Raw genomic sequence first — 19,522 nt, forward strand, 5'->3', positions numbered from 1 at the left:
GACTGAACAGCTCTATGGAGCCAGTGAAGATGATGGCATCTCATCCACAACACTTGAGAGAATGTGTACAGTGTAGTAGATGGGCTATCAGAGAATAAAATCCTTTGTCACTTGTTCAGTCTCAGGGACTGGTACCATTTATATCTTGGGTCTCATACACACATACTGAGTAGTCTTTATCTCAATACCATTGGAGATCACAAAGCATTGTTTAAATGAAACAAAGGGCTGTAAACATCCAGACCGTTCACTAAATCCATCTTTGTGTCTCTCTTTATATGCATTGACAATTTGACGAGGATTCTAAAAAAAATGTGTAAATCTCTGTGGAAGAACTCTCACCTCTAATCTTCTAAAAAAAAACTAAAGCATGTATCCCATGGGAAGATTTCTTTTTCAGCCCTTAGAACAAGATCCCTATTGGCTTCAAGTCAAATTCATCTACTTTAGTTTGATAACCTATCATGTATGTACACTTCCAAGGGGGTATTTTTGGAACTGTTACTTGTAGGCATTAATTTATTTTTTTTTATACAATGCCATAAGCAAATCTCTTAAAGAGGGCTTCTCTGAACAAACAAGCAACATTGTTAGGCATGTAAACAATCAGAATACAAGTTTACAAGGAATGGCCTCCAAAAACTCCATAGAGCCAAAGATCAGTGCAGGATATGGAAACCATGACCTCCTCAGTTTACAGGTAGGGTTAATCAGTAAAGTTAGAGTCAAATGTCCATTTCCCTGCCAACTATCTTAAAGCGGACCTTTCATCACTACCTCCAATTCAAGTTCTAAGCATGTGTTAATAGCTGCCACTCTACTGATTCTATTGCAGTTGCAATTTTCTCTATAGTCCCCACCATCCTGAACAAGAAGAGCAATTAGTTTTGATGCCTGATGTCCTATTTAAGCTCTGTAATGTCAGAAGGGCGGTGTCAGGCAGGGGGTGTGATTCAGAGCTCCAATCAGAGGCAGCCAGTGTGCACACTCAGAATCACATCCATTGTCTATTCCTGCCTGACATCATCCTCCTGACAGTACAGAGTCTAAATAGTGTATCAGACACCAAAACTAACAGCATTGATTGATCAGGAATGGTGGGCGCTAGAGAAAAAAATTCCAACTGAGCCGGAATCAGTGGAGAAGCACCTATTAAATGATGCATAGAGTTGGACTTCTTAGAGATGGTGAAAGGTCCCCTTTAAATGATCGTGACTTTTTATAGTTTACGTAAGTTTTGTAAAGACTTTCCCTTTGGAGGGTTTTGCATAATTAAAAGAAATTGCTAAATTTCATTTAAAATCTGTGTTAAAAAATGTTTTAAACAAAAGTACATCACTTACTTATAAAGGTAAAAATGCTACAAAATCATGATGTTTTCTATTCTAGGCATCCTTTCCTGAGCACCAATAAAATTCACATAAGATACAAGAAAATATTGACGATCTGTAAGAAAACAGTACTCGACGTTTGTCCATATATACATGGCACTTACATTGTAGAACAGCATACATAGACACAACTAAAAGGCACATAAGTTATTAAAGTCCAAGAATGCTGTACAGTCAGCCTTGTCTGATCATCTCATCCTCACACATTGGCACTTTTAGCATGGGTAGGAGAACCAGATCCCTGAGATGAGTAATAAAATCGGTTCTCCATAAATGCGTGGGATTCTCCAGAACAGCAAACGATGACTATTCCACCAAACAAGCATAACGCTGCCCCAATCCATCCTGCGTACAAGGAGTAGCCAAATGTCACAATGGTCGTCTCTTTGTGTGTGGACACTGGGAACCAAATAGTAGCCATGATGGAACTCAATGCTACGGAAAAAAAAACAGAGCAATGTTAATTTTTAATTTTCAGTTACAAAAGCATTATAAGTATAATACAGGCGATTTATTATTGTCTTAATGTCTGACAGCTTAAAGCTGGACCAAGTAGGAAGACAATGCAATCAATTGACTCCTGCTGTGTCATAGGTATGATGAGTCTTGCTAGACATGTTATGTGCTCCTCCTTAGACCACCTCTTGGTCGGATTACTTTAGACCAACATTTTGTCTGAAGTTTTGCTGAAATTTTAGTGCAATATCACCCTAAGCAATACACCCATCTGCAGATATGCCTCTTTTCAAATACTCTTTTAAAAACTTTCTAGTGAAAAAGATTCTAAAGCTCAACAAATTTGTTATAGAAATGCACAAATTGGGCAAAAATTCTGATACATTTTGATAAGCAAGTATCCTAATTTATTCATTCTTCAGTATATTGTAGGTCTAACCATTGTCTTGTAGACAAAGGGCATTGTCAAGTTGAATTCTTCCTGATAAACCTGCCATCGCTGGTAATGTCAGCTTCTGTTCTCATGACACTCAGTGTGCCCATGTCACCGATGAGGCGCAATCAGAGCGGTAGTGACTTTAGCAGGTGGTGCCTTTAGCAGGCAATGACTTTAGCAAGTGGTAACTTTAGCAGATAGTGGCTTTAGCTGGTGGTGACTTTAGAAGGTGGTGACTTTATCAAGTAGTGGCTTTAGCAGGTTGAGACTTTAGCAGGTGGGGGCTTTAGATTTAGCAGGTGGTGACTTTAGCATGTGGTGACTTTAGCAAATAAAAATATACTTATAGCACTCAGCCCACTAAAATATTTGGAAAACACAAAAAGCCAAACTGGTCACTTACAGTTTATGATGTGAGATGAAAAGAACTGGTGTGTCTATGGAGTCCTTTTCGGAGTGCACGGAAAATCTCCTCCGGCTGAGACCACGCAATGTAGAAAAACAATGGCAAAAATTTTTTTTTACCATTGTTTTTCTACCTTCAGTGACTTCAGCAAGTAGTGACTTTAGCAGGTGGTGATTTTAGCAATTGGTGACTTTAGCAGGTAGTGACTTTAGCAGGTGGTGATTTCAGCAAGTGCCGACTTTAGCAGGTGGCGCCTTTAGCAGGTAGCGACTTTAGCAGATGGTGACTTTAGCATGTAGTGACTGATGATTCTATTATTTTATCTCTCATTTGTTGGATTTCAATGTGCCTTTTCTCCCATGATAGAAAAGCTACTGCCAGTGGTGGCTGGGTGGGAGGCATTCACCTCTCCCTTTTGAAATAAACATGCATGCTCAACCAAAAGAAGTGGGCATAAATATGGTGGAATTGGGAGCAACAGTTATTACCCATTAGAGCCTTTAATACTCTAGAGTGTGGAAATCTTAGCAGAAATAAGAGTATCCACAGCTTCTGATAATCCATCCCATCTCAATGCAATGCTTTTACAGTTTTTTAATTACAAGTCATTAAAGGTTAGCTATCCATATTCCTAGACATGCTGACACCCACATCTCGTAATGACTTCTGTAGTCTATAAAGGTCAATTGGCAGATGTAAAGGACTGTATTTAAACAGGGATTTCCTACTGGTCTTGACTATAGTGACAATTGTTTTCAGATTAAGTAAATTTAATCAAATTTTCATAAGGTTGGTTTCTTAGAGGGGTAAAAATAGGCCGTCTATATTCTTTATTTCAGGCAAGAGACAGACTGGGATCAAACCGGACGACTGACTTTGATCTTAGGAAGAAAAACTGTAATTCAAGCACTGAATACCTCATTTAAATGTTCTTCTATAAACCTCGGGATATTGAAATCCTCTGTCTTTAAAGGCCAGACATTCAACAGAGAGTTATTTAAATACTAATTCATCAGAGGGAATGTATTCTACTTACTAATACATGTCAGGCAAAAGCAGCGAACAAATATTGAATGTATTCACACTTGTCTAACAAGGGAGCAGAGACGTCACTTTACAAAGTCAATCATTCTGTAAAAGGCACAAGGGCATTTAGACTGAGGGATATTCCACTAGAAGAGATATATTAGATACAGTATAAGAGAATTTAGTACAACTTCTATCTGTAACAAACTGTAAGTTGCCTCCCTGGTGTTCACCCTTTAACAGCAATACAGAGATCTGGACTTTCCTACTTAGAGACCAGCGGGCTGCTACCTCTGGGAGGGGGTCTGGTATTTGGGATGGCTGATCAAACAGGACAGAGACAATGATCAGGCAAAACTGAATACTGGTATAATGGCTGCAGGAAGGAACAAAGTCAGGGAACAAGCCAAGGTCTAACACAGTAAATCAAGAACTACACAAAAACACCTTTGTAGAAACACTAGCAGGCTTAGGAACCTAATTGCTCAGGCAGGGTGGGGCCAGTGAAGCAGACTTTTATACATGCAGGATGGCGGAGGTTGGCTGAGAAATACTGGCTTTTAAGTAGTAGGAAGGGACATTTTACATGCCTTATGGGTAGACCTAGCAGCAGCAGTAGAAAGTACATGGCAGTGAGGAGGAGCAGCAGGGAACAGATAGCCTGTAAATAAGGTAATCTGGTGGCTGTGTCCTTAGGACAGGCAGTAAACCTGCACGCACAAACTGTTGGCGTTAGGGAACTGAGGGGGGGGGGATTGGAGTAGTGCTGCGTTACATCACATCCTGATTTTGTAGCAACCAGTGGAACTGAACATTTTTGACAAATAAATCTTAAATTCAGAGTATCTCGTGCACATTTTTGGCAGACATAAAATGGCACAGCATTGTTCTAGCTCTGAATATGCAGCTCAGTCCTGCGATCAGAGCAGCCATTAGTTGTAACACTTATTTCTAACAATCAAGGACAAATCCAACATGAACAACTCAAGACACAGAAGTAACAACAACATGTGAACTTGTTATCCTCAGTCACTTGATGTTGGCACATTAGCTTGCTATGATAAAAGCAACATTGTGCTTTTATTGTTAATGACCTTTGGTGGCTTAGGGCAGTATATGGCAGTGAAAGAAAAGACTATTTATCTGCTAAGAAGGAATCACATTAATGCATTATATTGTAGCTCTGCTTCTAATGAATTCATCAAACTAAAGTTAAGGTCACATATGTGCCGAGTGTCCATCCAGCACAGATCCAAGCCCAACTTCTCGTCTGGCAAATTCAGTTAAGAAAATGGATAGTTGATGGACCCCATCAATTGTGACCTGAGGGCTCCGTTTCTGTCTGTCATAGAGCTGATTCGTTTTTTGTCCAATTTCATGTTCTTCTGGTCTGATGGAGACATTTATTGCATTTACACAGATCCCACATTTATCTCAATGATGGGGGTCCCCAACCCTCAACTCACAGCTGCAGTGAATGAACAGTATGGGCAGGGCCGCCGATAGGGCAGTACTACTGGTACTGGCGTCAGGGGCCCGGCCAAATTGAAAAATGGGGGGGGCCCGGTTTTGGCCCGCCACCGTGTGCCGGCCCCCTGGCGCCCGTAGCAGTCATTGTGTATGTCCTATTTCAACTCAGATCTGCATCCAGAGGACGCAGATCTGAGTTGAAGACATACGCGGCTGAAGCAAGGAGCTGACACAGGTCAGCTTCTTGCTTCACTGCTGCGCGCCTCTCTCCCTGACACATATGCAGCTGAAGCGAGGAGCTGACCAGTGTCAGCTCCTCGCTTCGCCGCCGCCGCTGCTACTGGCTTGTAGACGCGATGTGATCACATCGCGTCTAAAAGCCAGTAGCCGGCGGCAGCGGCGAAGTGAGGAGCTGACACAGGTCAGCTCCTTGCTTCGCCGCTGTGCGCCTCTCTCACTGTCTCATATGCAGCTGAAGCGAGGAGCTGACCTGTGTCAGCTCCTCGCTTCGCCGCCTCCGCTACTGGCTTGTAGACGCGATGTGATGACGTCACATCGTGTCTATAACTGTGCGCCAGTGAGAGAGAGGCGCGCAGAGAGCTGCGAGGGAACGAAGGAGAAGGTAAGTCAGTCAGTCAGTGTAATGTGGAACGTGAAACTGGGGGCAGAGAGAGGACAGCATGACACTGGGGGCAGAGATGGAGAGGACATGAATATGGGGGCAGAGATGGAGAGGACGACATGACAATGGGGGCAGAGATGGAGGGACATGAATATGGGGCAGAGATGGAGGGGACATGAATATGGGGGCAGAGATGGAGAGGACGGCATGACAATGGGGGCAGAGATGGAGGGACATGAATATGGGGGCAGAGATGGAGGGGACATGAATATGGGGGCAGAGATGGAGGGGACATGAATATGGGGGCAGAGATGGAGGGGACATGAATATGGGGACAGAGATGGAGGGGACATGAATATGGGGGCAGAGATGGAGGGGACATGAAACTGGGGGCAGAGATGGAGGGGGGGAACATGAAACTGGGGGCAGAAATGGATGGGCGGACATGAATCTGGGGGCAGAGATTGGGTGGGAGACATGAAACTGGGTGCAGATGAAGGGTGTATATGAAGCTGGGGGAGAGATAGAGGGGGGACATATAATGTACGGGTGACTGTAGGAGGATTATACTGTGTGCGGGCACATGAAAAATTAATGAGAATGGGTGGAGTCAACATAACGGTGGGTGGGGCTAAATTTGCCGCGGCGCACATTTTGTCCCTCTTTTGGTTCTTCAAAAGTTGGGAGGTATTGGTACAGGGTGTAGTGGAAAGATGTTAGAAGGTGGACGGTGGGGGGGGGGAAGGGGGATTGTTGGGGCATCGGGTGTGCGGCACTGAGGAGAGGGAACTGGGGCAATAATATATAATATATAAGTTTTTAGCTGGAGAACTACAAAGCACACAAGACCTCCAAAGGTATGTGTGCTTTGTATTAATAATGATGTAGGCTATGCTAGTAGCATAGCAGCCTGTTTGGGGGTCAGACTTTCACTTTAAAGGAGTATTCACGTTGCGTTTTTGGCCTCCCTTGCCGGGATACATTGGTAACCAGTCACAATCAGCGCCCCACTTATCCCTGCACGGAGAACTGCAGGCCCCCCTTTTTTTTTTAATGGCCAGTTCTTCGTGCAGGGATATATTGACAGCTGATTCTGACTGGTTACCAACGTATCCTGGCAAGGGAGGCCAAAAACGCAATGTGAATAAGCCCTGAGGATTTATTAGGAGGGCTCTTATAGATGGTGTTGGCTCCCTATAGGCGCGGTCACACGGAGCAGATTGTACCTGCAAATAGAATCTGATTAAGCCTTGTAATGCTGCTAAATAAAGGGAAATGTAATACAGAATTGGTATGTCGCAAAATAAGGTAGTTTTAAAATGGCGGCAGCCGGGGGGGGGGGGCCCAGACACTTAGGCTGTATGGGGCCCCAAAATTCCTGATGGCGGCCCTGAGTAAGACAAGATTCAGGGACCCCCATGCTTGTGATATATGTGGGTCCCAGAGGTGGGATCTCCATCCATTGGATATTTATGTATCTTGTGATTACACGCTAAACTGTATGAGATGACAATACCCTTTAAGGAAGACTCTGCTATGGGATGCTATGCTGTAGTTACTCCTCTGTAACTCATCTCTGATACCAGGAATCTTTTTATTTTATTTCCCACGGTACAAGATTCCAAAGGAGGTGATTATATACATACCTATATATCATAAGTGTATAGATATAGAGTATGAATATTATATATAAAAATAATGCACTTGATTTCACAGGTTCAACATTTTGGAGAATGCATACTATTTTTTAAAGTGGTTTTCGCATGACTTTAGCCATATTTAACCAGGTTATGAGGCAGTGACATTACATACACAAGAAAATAACCAGGCCACAATAGAGAAAGCATGGCTGGGTTTTTGACACGTGCCAACCATAGAAAGCTCCTGCATGGTCATAACCAATGGAAACTAGTCAAGATAAAAGACCACTATAATTATAAGAGAAAATCTTTAAAACTCTGCAAAATTTTTACATATTTATAAAAAGGTTTAACTTTTAATTGTCTATAAGTGTAGACATAGTTATGTTCACAGGAAAACCACTTTAGGCTAGGACCCCATATGGCATAACCACCACGGAATAAAAACAGTGTTTCACAGTCCAAAACAAATTCTATTCACACATTGTGGAAAAATACGCACAGTGGACATGATGCAATTTCCAAAACCATGGTGGTTGAGGGAGTCGCAGCATGTCACTTATAGCTATAGAAATGCTGGGAGTCTCTCTATTATAATGGAAGCACAAAGGTTTTTTTTTCCAGCAGCACTTTTTTGCTGCGGCCTGTTGACTGGGGCCTTAGCTTTAAAGGGGCTCTATCATTGGCAAAAGTAATTTTTAACAAATCACATTCTTGCATAGCCTTTAGAAAGGTTATTCCACACCTACCTTTTGTATGTAAATTGCCTCAGTAGTGTTTGAATAAGTCCGTTGTTATTCATATGTTAATTAGCTTCTCGGTGCACAGGAAGTTGTCAGCAGCTCTCCTCTCCCTGCTGTGTGCTGTGTATGAGAGCAGGGAGGAGGAGTCAGCAGCAGCAGCCTGTGCTGTACATACAGTAGCCGATGCATGATGAGACTTCCGGGGTGCACCGAGAACATAATTAGCATATGACTAAAAACGGTCTCATTCAAAATCTACTGAGGCAATTTACATACAAAAGGTAGGTGTGGAATAGCCTTTCTGAAGGCTATGCAAGGATGTGCTTATTTAAAAATGACTTTTTCCAATGACAGAGCCCCTTTAAAGATTTGCTTCCTTCTGAATAAATGTAATGCCAAACATCTTTTCCAGAAAATCATTCACTCAAGACAGAGATACACAAATTTCTAGAGCAGCAGTCAAGAGGTGAATTTTCAGGGATCAGGTTAAGCAGGGATATGTTCACCTAGTCAAACAATATCAATTCTCCATCAGCGCTGGAGGTGACTCACAGATGAATCATTCTCCATATTGCATCTTGGACATTACTCATCTGTTTTCCAAGCCTATCAGCGAACATAAGCATCGCTCTGCAGGATGAGAGCACGTCATAAACAGAAACATAAGTCACAGCAACATCAACATTGAAATAGAAGCTTTTGATGTATTAGGATAGGTAATTATTCCTAACTCAATACTAGATGAAAAAGTCTGACAGGCGGCTCTGAAAACACTGCATCGGAGGATTTTTTCTTCACTCCTTGCTGTGCTTGAGTGAGCTGCAGTCAGGTATGATGAAAATGGATACGTTTTGGAGATGATGATGTAGAAATAGCAACATAAGCAGAGAGCTGACTGGTGTATCAATGTAGAGGAGTCTATTGCCATAGATTCTCATGGTAAATGTAAAGCACTGTTGCCTGTGTTTGTTAGAGACAACCAGTTATGGTTAAGACCCAACGTAGCGAGCTGCAGCCAAAAAACGTACAGAAAAGAACGCAGTAGAAACACATCACAGTTTTTTTGGAGCGTTTTTCACAGACTTTCTATTAACCTATATTGAATTTCCAGCATTTCTGTTGGTATAATTGACATGTTGCGATTTTCAAAAACACTTGCATTTTTGGAATCGCAGCATTTCCGCAGCAGATTTTTTTTCTGCAATGTGTGGATGGGATTAGCCATGTAAAACACAGCCTTTTTTCTGCCTTTGGCCGTGGCCCCACGGGATGTAAACGCCGCGATTTGCCCGCAGCGGAGACGCTGCAGGAAAAATCATGGCTTTTATAGTGCAAGCAAAGGGGATGGGATTCATGCAAATCCCATGCCCACTTTGCGGAAAAAACACATTGCAGACATGCTGCGATTTGCAAAGCCGTTGCGACTGCTGGCGGCTTTCCCATAGATATAATTGTAACAGAAAGTCCACAGAGGAAAACTCTGCAAACTTTCTGTTGAAAGTGCTGCGGAAAGAACTGCAGTGCGTTCACGCCAGGGTTCTTTCCGCAGCGCTTTAGCGCTGCGATTACGGCCCGTGGGGCCTTAGCCTTTAGATCGGGTAGAAAATACAGTCAATATACCAGCAATATTTGTCAATATGAACATTATTCATTCTTACGCCTTGTGTATCCCTGTGTACGGAACTTTAAAAAATAATGGGTGTCAGAATATGGCGACTACGAGTACATTTTTTGTTTTTGCTAAATTTTGGATTTTTTGGTTAAAACATTAATAAAACAAATAAAGAATAAAAGAGGTCTCACTGAACCGGAGAGGTAAGTAACAGTGTGTTTTTTTTTGTTTGTATTCTACCCTGGGTCTCTGATTATTGTACTCTGGGGTCTGCCACTATGGGGCATCACACTATGTGCAGGGGACACTATGGATGATAATACTGTGTGCAGGGGCCACTATGGGGAATAATACTGTGTGCAGGGGCCACTATGGGGATAATACTGTGTGCAGGGGCCACTATGGGGCATCATACTGTGTGCAGGGGCCACTATGGGGAATAATACTGTGTGCAGGGGCCACTAAGGGACTTAGTACTGTGTGCAGGGGCCACTATGGGGCATCATGTGTGCAGGAATGTCGGGGGAGGTTGTCGGTCAGTCGGTCGGAGTCTTCACCATAGGGCCCCACCATTCCTAGTTACACCACTGTGTATACGTAAAAAGGTTGAGCAGATAGGAGAATAGTTGGAGTAGTCCTGCAATGCAATTACTGATTCCTGATATCTTAGACTGTAGAAACATAAGGAATTTAATTATTACATCCCTAGCATATAGCTCGTCATTTATCCCATTTAGGAGCTATGTCACCAATGCTATCATCTATATTGGCCGCTTTGTTCAATAAGCAGTAGGGAGTCTCTTTCAGCTTGACTTGGAATATAGAATGTAAGAGTTCATTATAACTGCAAGTGAATAGATGTGACCTATGCTAGGGGAAGAGAAAGAATAGCACCACAGGTGAGGTCTTCCCACAGCAGAGCTACCTTCTGGAGATAAATACTGAAGTAATATACATGACATTGGACCATATGGCGCTCACTAGGCAGGAATCTTGTGTCTCAAAGAATACTGCCAGGCTGGAGATTGAGTTAAGGAGCAGCCAAAATGTAGAAGTTTTCCTAATGATCCGGACTGCTTCTTCTGTAGTACTATTACAGTATATTCGACCACTTTCAATACATCAATGCTGTTGATGGATTTAACCCATTAAGGGGGTTTCCAGGACCTTTAAAAAGATGGCCAGGAGCATGAAATGTAAAATAAATACGAGATAACCGTATAACCATATAACCGTATAAAACGTATAACCGTAACTAGTAGATAACCTTAACCAACCTGTTTTTTTTTACTCAAGTTTTTGACCAAAAATAATTTTTGTTTTTTTCATCTCTGCATTATGGACCATGTAACTTTTTATTATTTTCGCATTAATGTAGCTGAATGTGTGCTGAATATGTTCCTTATAATTGTCTATGGGAGGGGACATGTTTGGGGAAACCACTGCGACTAACTCACATCATTTAAAGTTGCAGCATAGCGTATGGATAGTGGATTTAAACATATCCTGTATAAAAAAAACTGCAGTTTACGCTGACTATTGTACAATATTAAAGGGGTTTTCTGATGTGCAGGATATGCACATTATATGTTATATAGTGAGCCACATTACAATTGACACATTGCATGTCCACATCACAAAAAGGGTCAGGCAGTGGTTAATATTCAATGCCATACTATCATGGCATGGAGAGTCAAGACTCAAGACTCAAGACTCAAGCTGGCACCATCAGCAGCTGGTTTAAGTTTGATAATACATCTTACACTGGCCTTGAGATGTGAAATCATTGCTTAACCCCTTAGGTGCTAAAGTCAATAGTGACAGTGGCTTTTATGGGATTTCTTAAAAGTTATTGCTCTCAGAATATGGAAACACTAAAATAAATGATCTTTGAGTAGAAGTGATTTTATTGTTCAAAAACACTACAGCATAAAAAAAACTATAAAATATAAATTAAAAAAACAAATATAAATTGGGTTTCTCTGTAACTGTTTTAATTTAAATTTAGAATATAAAAAGCAATATTGTTTGTTTCTGCTTAGAAAGAGTCATCACACAAAAAACAAGTGACTAAGTTGATTAACAAAAAAAAATAAAAAAATGTTATTACAGTGTAAAAAGAGAACAAAAAGGGCCTCTTTGTTAGGCTTGGGCCTCATGTGGGGTAAAAAAACAGTGACATTTTGCAGTCATTGCAACGTGGAGGTCTAGTGAATCCCATCCCCACCTTGTGGGAAAATACGCACAGTGGACATGCTGCGATTTCCAAAACTGACGCGGTTTTTTGTCTTTACCATGAGAAATTATTTCATATTCTTATGGTAGAGTTGGAAGGGACCTCAAGGGCCATCGGGTCCAACCCCCTGCGAGTGCAGGTTTTCCTAAATCATCCCAGCTATATGTTTATCCAGATTCCGCTTGAAGATTTCCATTGATGGAGCGCCCACCACCTCCCGTGGCAGCCTATTCCACTCTCTCACTACCCTCACTGTCAGAAAGTTTTTCCTAATGTCTAATCTGTATCTCTTTCCCTTTAGTTTCATCCCATTGCTTCCCATCATTGGAAATCGCAGGATGTAAATTAGAACTACGGAAATGATGGTGGTTTCCTTATAGGTATAATGGAAGCAGAAAGTCCGCAGAGGAAACCACTTCGGACTTTCTGTGCAAAGTGCTGCAGTAAAACCATGATGTGTTGGCACCGTGGTTTTTCCTGCAGCATTTTTTTGTTGTAGCCAACGATGCGGGGCCTTAGCTTTAACAGGGTTTCTCCCTTCTCAGGATAGGTTATCATTATCTGATCTGTGGGGACCCCACAGAGATCCTCTTGCCTCCAGATCCCAGAAGCTATAGCAGTGAATGGAGAGTGGAAGCAGTCTGCTCCTACTCAAATAATGTATATCGGAAGCCCCGGGGAATTACAGATCTGTTCCTATCACTGTGGGTCACCAGAGGAAGCCAGATCAATTGATCTGTGCGTGGTCCAGATGTTTGCAGAACAGATCCCCACAGATCAGATACTGGTAACCTTATCCTGTTGATAAGTCATTTGGTGACAGAAAACCCTTTTAAGCATCAAATTAGTCTGATTCTTTTCTATATTTGCTTATCTCCATCTTCATATGTAAGAGGGGGAAAAAAAAATCTTGTCCACGATATTTCCTTTGGGTTACAGATTGCTACATCCTATCATCAGTTGTGATTTAAGACACAGGAAAGTAACAGGTTTCTTATCATGAGCAGCCGACTTCCTTGCAGTGACACAAAGAGTTACAGCCAGTAAAAGGCCATACCAGAAATAGTATTCTCCGAATAATAAAAGAGTTCACTTCATTTTTACCTTTTGGAAGATTTTTTAATGAATGTGTGTGGATTATGCCCTTTGATCGAGAATTCATATTTCTACTTCTATAGAGAACTCGTATGAATAGCCTTTATATTACTGCATGAAAGATCAGTGAGAAAGATGCCCAAAAGTCAATGATTTACAACTGGCTGATCCGAATTTCAGGCTTAATCATAAAATTGTGTGAAAAAGAAAGAAGCCAATTAGATTGGAAATCTCTATTCAAGAGCAAACGCGAACATTAAACCAATCTATGTGTTATATTATGAAGCTTGTAAACCTGCCAATTTGATATTTCAGTAACTACAGCATTAGAATTCAGCTTGTTAATGTTGTCTCAGTGTCTCCTGCACATGATGATGGTGGCCTTTTTGTGAAATTAAAAAGTGTTTAATTTTTTTGCCATAAATCAATGCTTAGCTAATATAATTAACTTTGTAATATGTCTTATTATCGAAATATGCAACTTTCGCCACATACAAAACCCTAACACCAAAATTTCATCTTTAGTATTCAGTGATGAAAACAGCAATTGTGCAGAGACAGAGCAACACACTCATTCTGCTGCTGCTTCTGGTAGGTATTCTGTCTTACCTTAGCACCAAATTCACAGCTAAACTGCCTTGTTTAAAGAGGACCTTTCATGTCCGTGGGCACATGCGGTTTTATATACTGCTAGAAAGCAGACAGTGCGTTGAATTCAGTGCACTGTTGGTTTTCCCATTATGTGCCTTGGGGCCAGACATATCGGTGTCGTTACCAATATCTCTTCACTGTCAGAAGGGCGTTCCTGACAGTCTAGCTGGGCTGTGAGGAACGCCCCTCCTGACAGTTCTGGCTGTAGCTATGTACTGTCAGAGGGGGCATTCCTTACCGCCCAGCAATGACGCTGAGCAGTGAGGAACACCCCCAGTACTAGTCAATGGATGTATGGTGGAGGGGGCGTTCCTCACAGCTTAGCGTTATGGCTGGGCGCTATGGGCTACAGAAAGTACTGTCAGGAGGGGCGTTCCCAGCTAGACTTTGCCCTTCTGACAGTGAGGAGATATTGGTAACAGCACCAATATCTCTGGCCCCAGGGGTACATAACGGGAAAGCTGACAGCCTCACTGTTGGCTTTCTAGCTGTATATAAAACCGCATGTGCCCAAGGACATGAAAAGTCCTCTTTATGTCCATGCTGCTGTGTGTGGAGGAGAGGCATAATGAAGAGGAGATTGTTCTTCTCTGTCTCAGAATACAAGTCATATACTGACCAAAAAAGAGTGTTATTACCTATGTACACATATGATGTGTACTGACAATATGGAGGTGAGTTATTAAAGGGAATCTGTCACTAGAACTGAGTATATCAACCGAGCCCTGAAGATAGATAGGTTAGGTTCACCTGAATCAAACAATTTTAATCCTTGTAAGGCAGTGCTTGTGTTACCGAGATATTTCTGTCAATATGCAAATGATCTTAGAGCGGTAGCGCTCTTATTGTTCCAAAGAACTCATTTGCACATGGTTTTTCCATTGTTGCTTTACAGACAAAAAACAAGGCCAAGAATACTCAATGATAATCTTCTCTGGCGTATTCATTAGACATGAAATATGGCGCTCTCCTGATTCTAGCTCATAAAACATGTACAGTAGGCCACAGTAAATCATCTGGCTATATCAGTGGGCAACAAGTACAATATTAGACTCTATTTAAACCACCAAGGTGTAAAACAGCCATGAAAAAGGAACATTTTTCATGACTTTTTTGCATTAATGGGTGTTAAATATCTTGTATTTGCCGGTGAGACTTGTATCCACTGTTAAATATCCGTACCTAGCCTTGAAATTGTGGGATAGACTTGTGTCACGTGTTGAAGGCCTTATCCACGATAGGAAGAAGTCAGCTTGTTATAAATCAGTGTAGAGGTTTATTAATATCTTGAAGGAAAACACAGGAACAGGGAAAATGTCCAAATAACACAAATATCAGTCAATGTCAATAGCTTACATCTTCAGAGAAGTTAAATCATCTGGATATCTTGTAGTTACAGCTTGGTTCATGCTTGTCATCTGGTTGGTGGACTTGGGATATTCACGACATCTTGTCCAGGATGACAGAGAGGGATGGCAGACAGACCTGCCATAGATTCCCCATGGATCCCCCTCATGGATGACGACCACGACGTGTGTGTCTGTCACTCATTTATGTTCATGAGAGTGGGTGTTACCTTCCATGTTACAGCTATGTAGGGAGATTTCTAAAATGGTGTACTCTAACCGCACCCATGTACCAAGAATATAAGACTATGATGTCAGTAGAGTGTTAACCCCATGTCTGCTAGAGAATATTGTAAATATATAATATTTAACAATGGGACATCCTTTGTTATGGATCCCTCATAGATGTGAATCTATTGAGAGACCCATGTAAACATGCAAAAATAGGACGATTTATTAAAATGGATCATCAAAAAAATAAGTCATGTGAATAGCTCAATTCAAATGAATGCAGCCATGTTTAAAAAAACAACAGTTAGACAGCCATTAACATTCATCTGCACAGGGTCTAAGGAGAACTGTTTGGTGTTTTTGACCTCTTGGACTTACATTAGGTTTCTGATTTTTCCCTCTTCCATTGGTCTAATACCAATGATCCAATATTATTTTTTCATCATAGTGACCATTTTAAAGCATGAAGATTAATATCTATACACACAGTACGCTAGCATTGACCTTGGCCTCTTTGTGCTTTGTAGAATTATGCTGATGGTCTATTTGCATTTCCTGCACATGAAATATATAACAATTGTTGGCACGGATTACATGTTCAGCACATACAATAAATCTTCTGCACCAGTGTGTTGTAATTGCCATGTTAGCACAAATAGCAGCGAAATGTATGGTCATTGTATTATATTATACAGTAACTCTATATATGTGAAATGGAAAGCCTTACAATGATTATATATATGAGTGTGGTTGAGCTTTACCTCCTGCTACCCTGAACTGCACACCCTTACAATGTATGTGTCTGAAGTGAACTGTATCATTGTGCATTGGACTGTGCATTTGAGAGGAAGGTTAACTGGGCAATGCTATACAACTGATGTGTTTCACTTTATTATGCCTTGATGAACTAACATACATGATAACCACTGTTTTCTTGCTGGTACTGTCCCCTTAGTAAACTTCATAAGCGGGCATGTGAATTGCACTCTTTTCTGGTCACAGGTGTGGACGTTTGAGTGTGGCGCTGTACGGGCGCAAAGTCATACTATTTATGGGTCTGTGGTTATTTTATTAGCAGTATAGATATAAATATAGAGGTATTTAAAGCTGAACAGGACCGACAGGAGCTGCAGTAGGGAACCAGCTTGGTCTGTGAGTGGATTTGGGTCCAGCTGGTGAGCCACACTTGAATCTGAGATATATAGGCCTTAATGGGCGCGAACTGCAAGGGAATTCAAACTTGTCCCAGGCTGTGGACCTGCTTGGGATTATCAATCTGAGGAAGCCCTTTTACTGATGTCCTTGCTGTCTCTGGACAAATCGTGAGTGGTGCTGAACTGCTTTACGAAGAAAATCTGTACCTTAGACTAAGAGAAGCCTTGGAGATTACCAATGAGAGAGACCACAGTGTATACCAGCCAACTGTGGCCCGCCATATTCTGTTATTGTGAGTTGCTCTTAGAACCTGTGCAGTCTGCAACCATTAAAGGGTATTTCATCCAGGTATCTATGGCTACATCCACAGCATATGTGTCCATTCACTTGTACTCAACGTATTGCGGGACAATTCTGTTGTCCAGCTTATAAAGGATATGATAAACCTGTATAAATATATAAATGTCCCATACAAGAAATATCGGGAAAAGCTGTTCTATGTAAAATCCCCTCAAAAGACAAAGGGACACTCTCTCTGTCTGGAGTAAAAAAAAAAAGTTTAATCTCTAGAGGCGACAAGGCTTCTTCACTGTAAGAACTGTGAATCTGTGGAATAGCCTACCCCAGGAGCTGATCACAGCAGTCATATCCAACAGCTTCAGAAAAGGTTTAGATGCCTTTTTAGAGCATTGATACTTATGGAAATGTGTGGAATACTTATTCCCTTCACTTATGCCTTTCCCATCCTTTGGTTAAATGTCATGGACATAAGTCTTTTTTCAATGGTACTATTGTATGTAACTATTTCCACCTCTTCAGTGCACTATACTTGAGTAAGATCTTGTATCTTAGTGTCAAGGGTCACATACAAAACTGACCATTTTACCAGCTAAATAAATTGTGGTCTATGGCTAGTTGCAAGTTATTTGCCTATAGCCGGAAAACAGCAGTTGCCCATTACTGCATTTTGGCATGGAAACCACTAAACACGATACATAGTCCTAAAACAACACAATGTATATATTAAACTCTTATTAGGAGTTTATAAAGGTCTCTAAGCTATAGGTCCTTATATAGTATATAAGCAAATCTTCCTAGTGTCCCTTATGTTTAATAGTAGTTCCGAATTTAGACTTTATACGAATACTTATTAGCCAAAAAGGTCATAATCAGAATGAGAAAAACTGTAATATATTGATATATGAAATAATATAATTTATGTATTACAATCAATCTTTAGGTGCCAAAGCTAAAATATTATTGTATATTTTACCTGTACATTAATCAGATGTGGTGCCTACTACTAAACCTCCGAATGGAAAACAGTCATAAAATATCCCCCACTGAGCATATCCGTTATGTCTTACCCAAAATGACGATCAGCACTCCACCCAATGTAAAGCGTTTGTATTTCTCTGTTCCAGGGTCATGGCCCATTCGGATGCAGGGCATGGCAGAGAGAAGCAGGAAGACAGCAGGGAGCCCCAGGAAAGATCCAGTTATCATCAGGGCACGGGCGGCTTGGATGTGAGCTGTCAACAGCAACAGGATGCATTTTATTGAGTGATAAGCCAGATATTTACTGTCTCATCTGCAGAAACCATAGTCACAGCTTTCAACAAGGATGGAAAATAAACTAAATTACATCACAAATATCAATACTAAATATTCTCTTCCACTTTTGTCCAACCTTGTCTTTGCATGTTAAGGTCTCTGAAGAGAACCAGCTGCCCTATACTTGACAAAGTGGAAAAAATTATGATGGGCAGATGTCACACTGGACATAATAGGGTTTTGTCTAGAATTAAAAAACACACACACTAAGGACATTTTTCCTTGAACTGAATAGAAATACATTTTTTGCATTAATATTGAATTCTAAATGACAATTCCTGAAAGAATATACTGCATTCATGAAACACAAAGTAAAAGCATACCTTAAACTGAATGTACTATAATAACTGCTATATATGACTGCATACATACATTTATGTAATAGCACATCCAAACCCTCAACACCTCCTGCCATCCCCAACTTAAGAACATCCATCGAATCCGCTCCTTCCTCTCCCCTGAAACTGCAAAGATGCTAGTCCATGCCCTCATAATCTCCTGCTTAGATTACTGTAAGGGGGAGTTCACACGGAGTAACGTGCCACGTGATGTGGCACGTATACGGCGTGTGAGACTTTGAGCACCGTATACACTCCCAAAATAACGCAGCGTTTACGATCCAGGCTCCCATTGAAATCAATGGGAGCGTATACGGCGCTCAAAGTCTCACACGCCTAAAACGTTGCATATCACGCGGCACGTTACTCCGTGTGAACTCCCCCTAACAACCTTCTCCATGGCCTCTTGGCAAATACTCTTGCCCCCTCCAGTCCACCTTAAACTGTGCTGCTCACTTAATGCACCTCTCCCCCCGTTCTTCATCGGCCGCTCAACTCTGCCAATCCCTTCACTGGCTACCCATTGCAAAGAAAATAGAGTTCAAGTTACTAAGACTAACATACAAAACCATTCACAACCTGTCCCTTCCATATATCTCTGACCTAGTCTTTCGCTACCTGCCCACAAGTAACCTCAGATCCTCCAAAAATCTCCTACTCCGCTCTGCTCCTACCCACTCTTCACACAACCGTCTCCAAGATAAATAAGACTGACCCCCACAATCACAAGCTTCAAGAAGGCCCTGAACACTCACCTATTCAGGAAGGCCTACAACCTCCAATAACATTACTGTCACCACACCACCATCTGAACAGCCTTCCCCCTCACCTTCTGTCTCTATCCCTCTTCCCTCATAGATTGTTAGCCCTTGCGGGCAGGGCCCCCTACCCCACTGTGCCAGATGGATTGTCATGGGACATATGAAACTTTTCTTATGAACTTACAACATTTCTATGTACAATAGACATTGATGAGACTTTTTACCATGAATGACTAATGATGTATTATATAGCTTTTGGGACAAAATGGTTTCTGTCTTTCGATAACACAAAA

At 41.4% G+C, this 19,522-nt stretch overlaps 1 protein-coding gene across 1 annotated transcript in view; it reads right to left on the reverse strand.

Annotated features, from left to right (window-relative positions):
* Window positions 1-1,094: 1,094 nt before the first annotated feature.
* Window positions 1,095-19,522, reverse strand: part of CLDN11 (claudin 11) — a 28,054-nt gene continuing 9,626 nt past the window's right edge. Inside the window, exons 2-3 of the mRNA XM_075268708.1 lie at window positions 17,884-18,048; window positions 1,095-1,826 (exon numbers count right to left, since the gene is read on the reverse strand). Of these exons, the coding sequence (XP_075124809.1) occupies window positions 1,591-1,826; window positions 17,884-18,048 (401 nt within the window). The 3' untranslated portion in view covers window positions 1,095-1,590. The remainder of the gene's footprint in view (window positions 1,827-17,883; window positions 18,049-19,522) is intronic.

This window comes from Leptodactylus fuscus, chromosome 3 (genome assembly GCF_031893055.1).
Source record: "Leptodactylus fuscus isolate aLepFus1 chromosome 3, aLepFus1.hap2, whole genome shotgun sequence".
NCBI lineage: Eukaryota > Metazoa > Chordata > Amphibia > Anura > Leptodactylidae > Leptodactylus > Leptodactylus fuscus.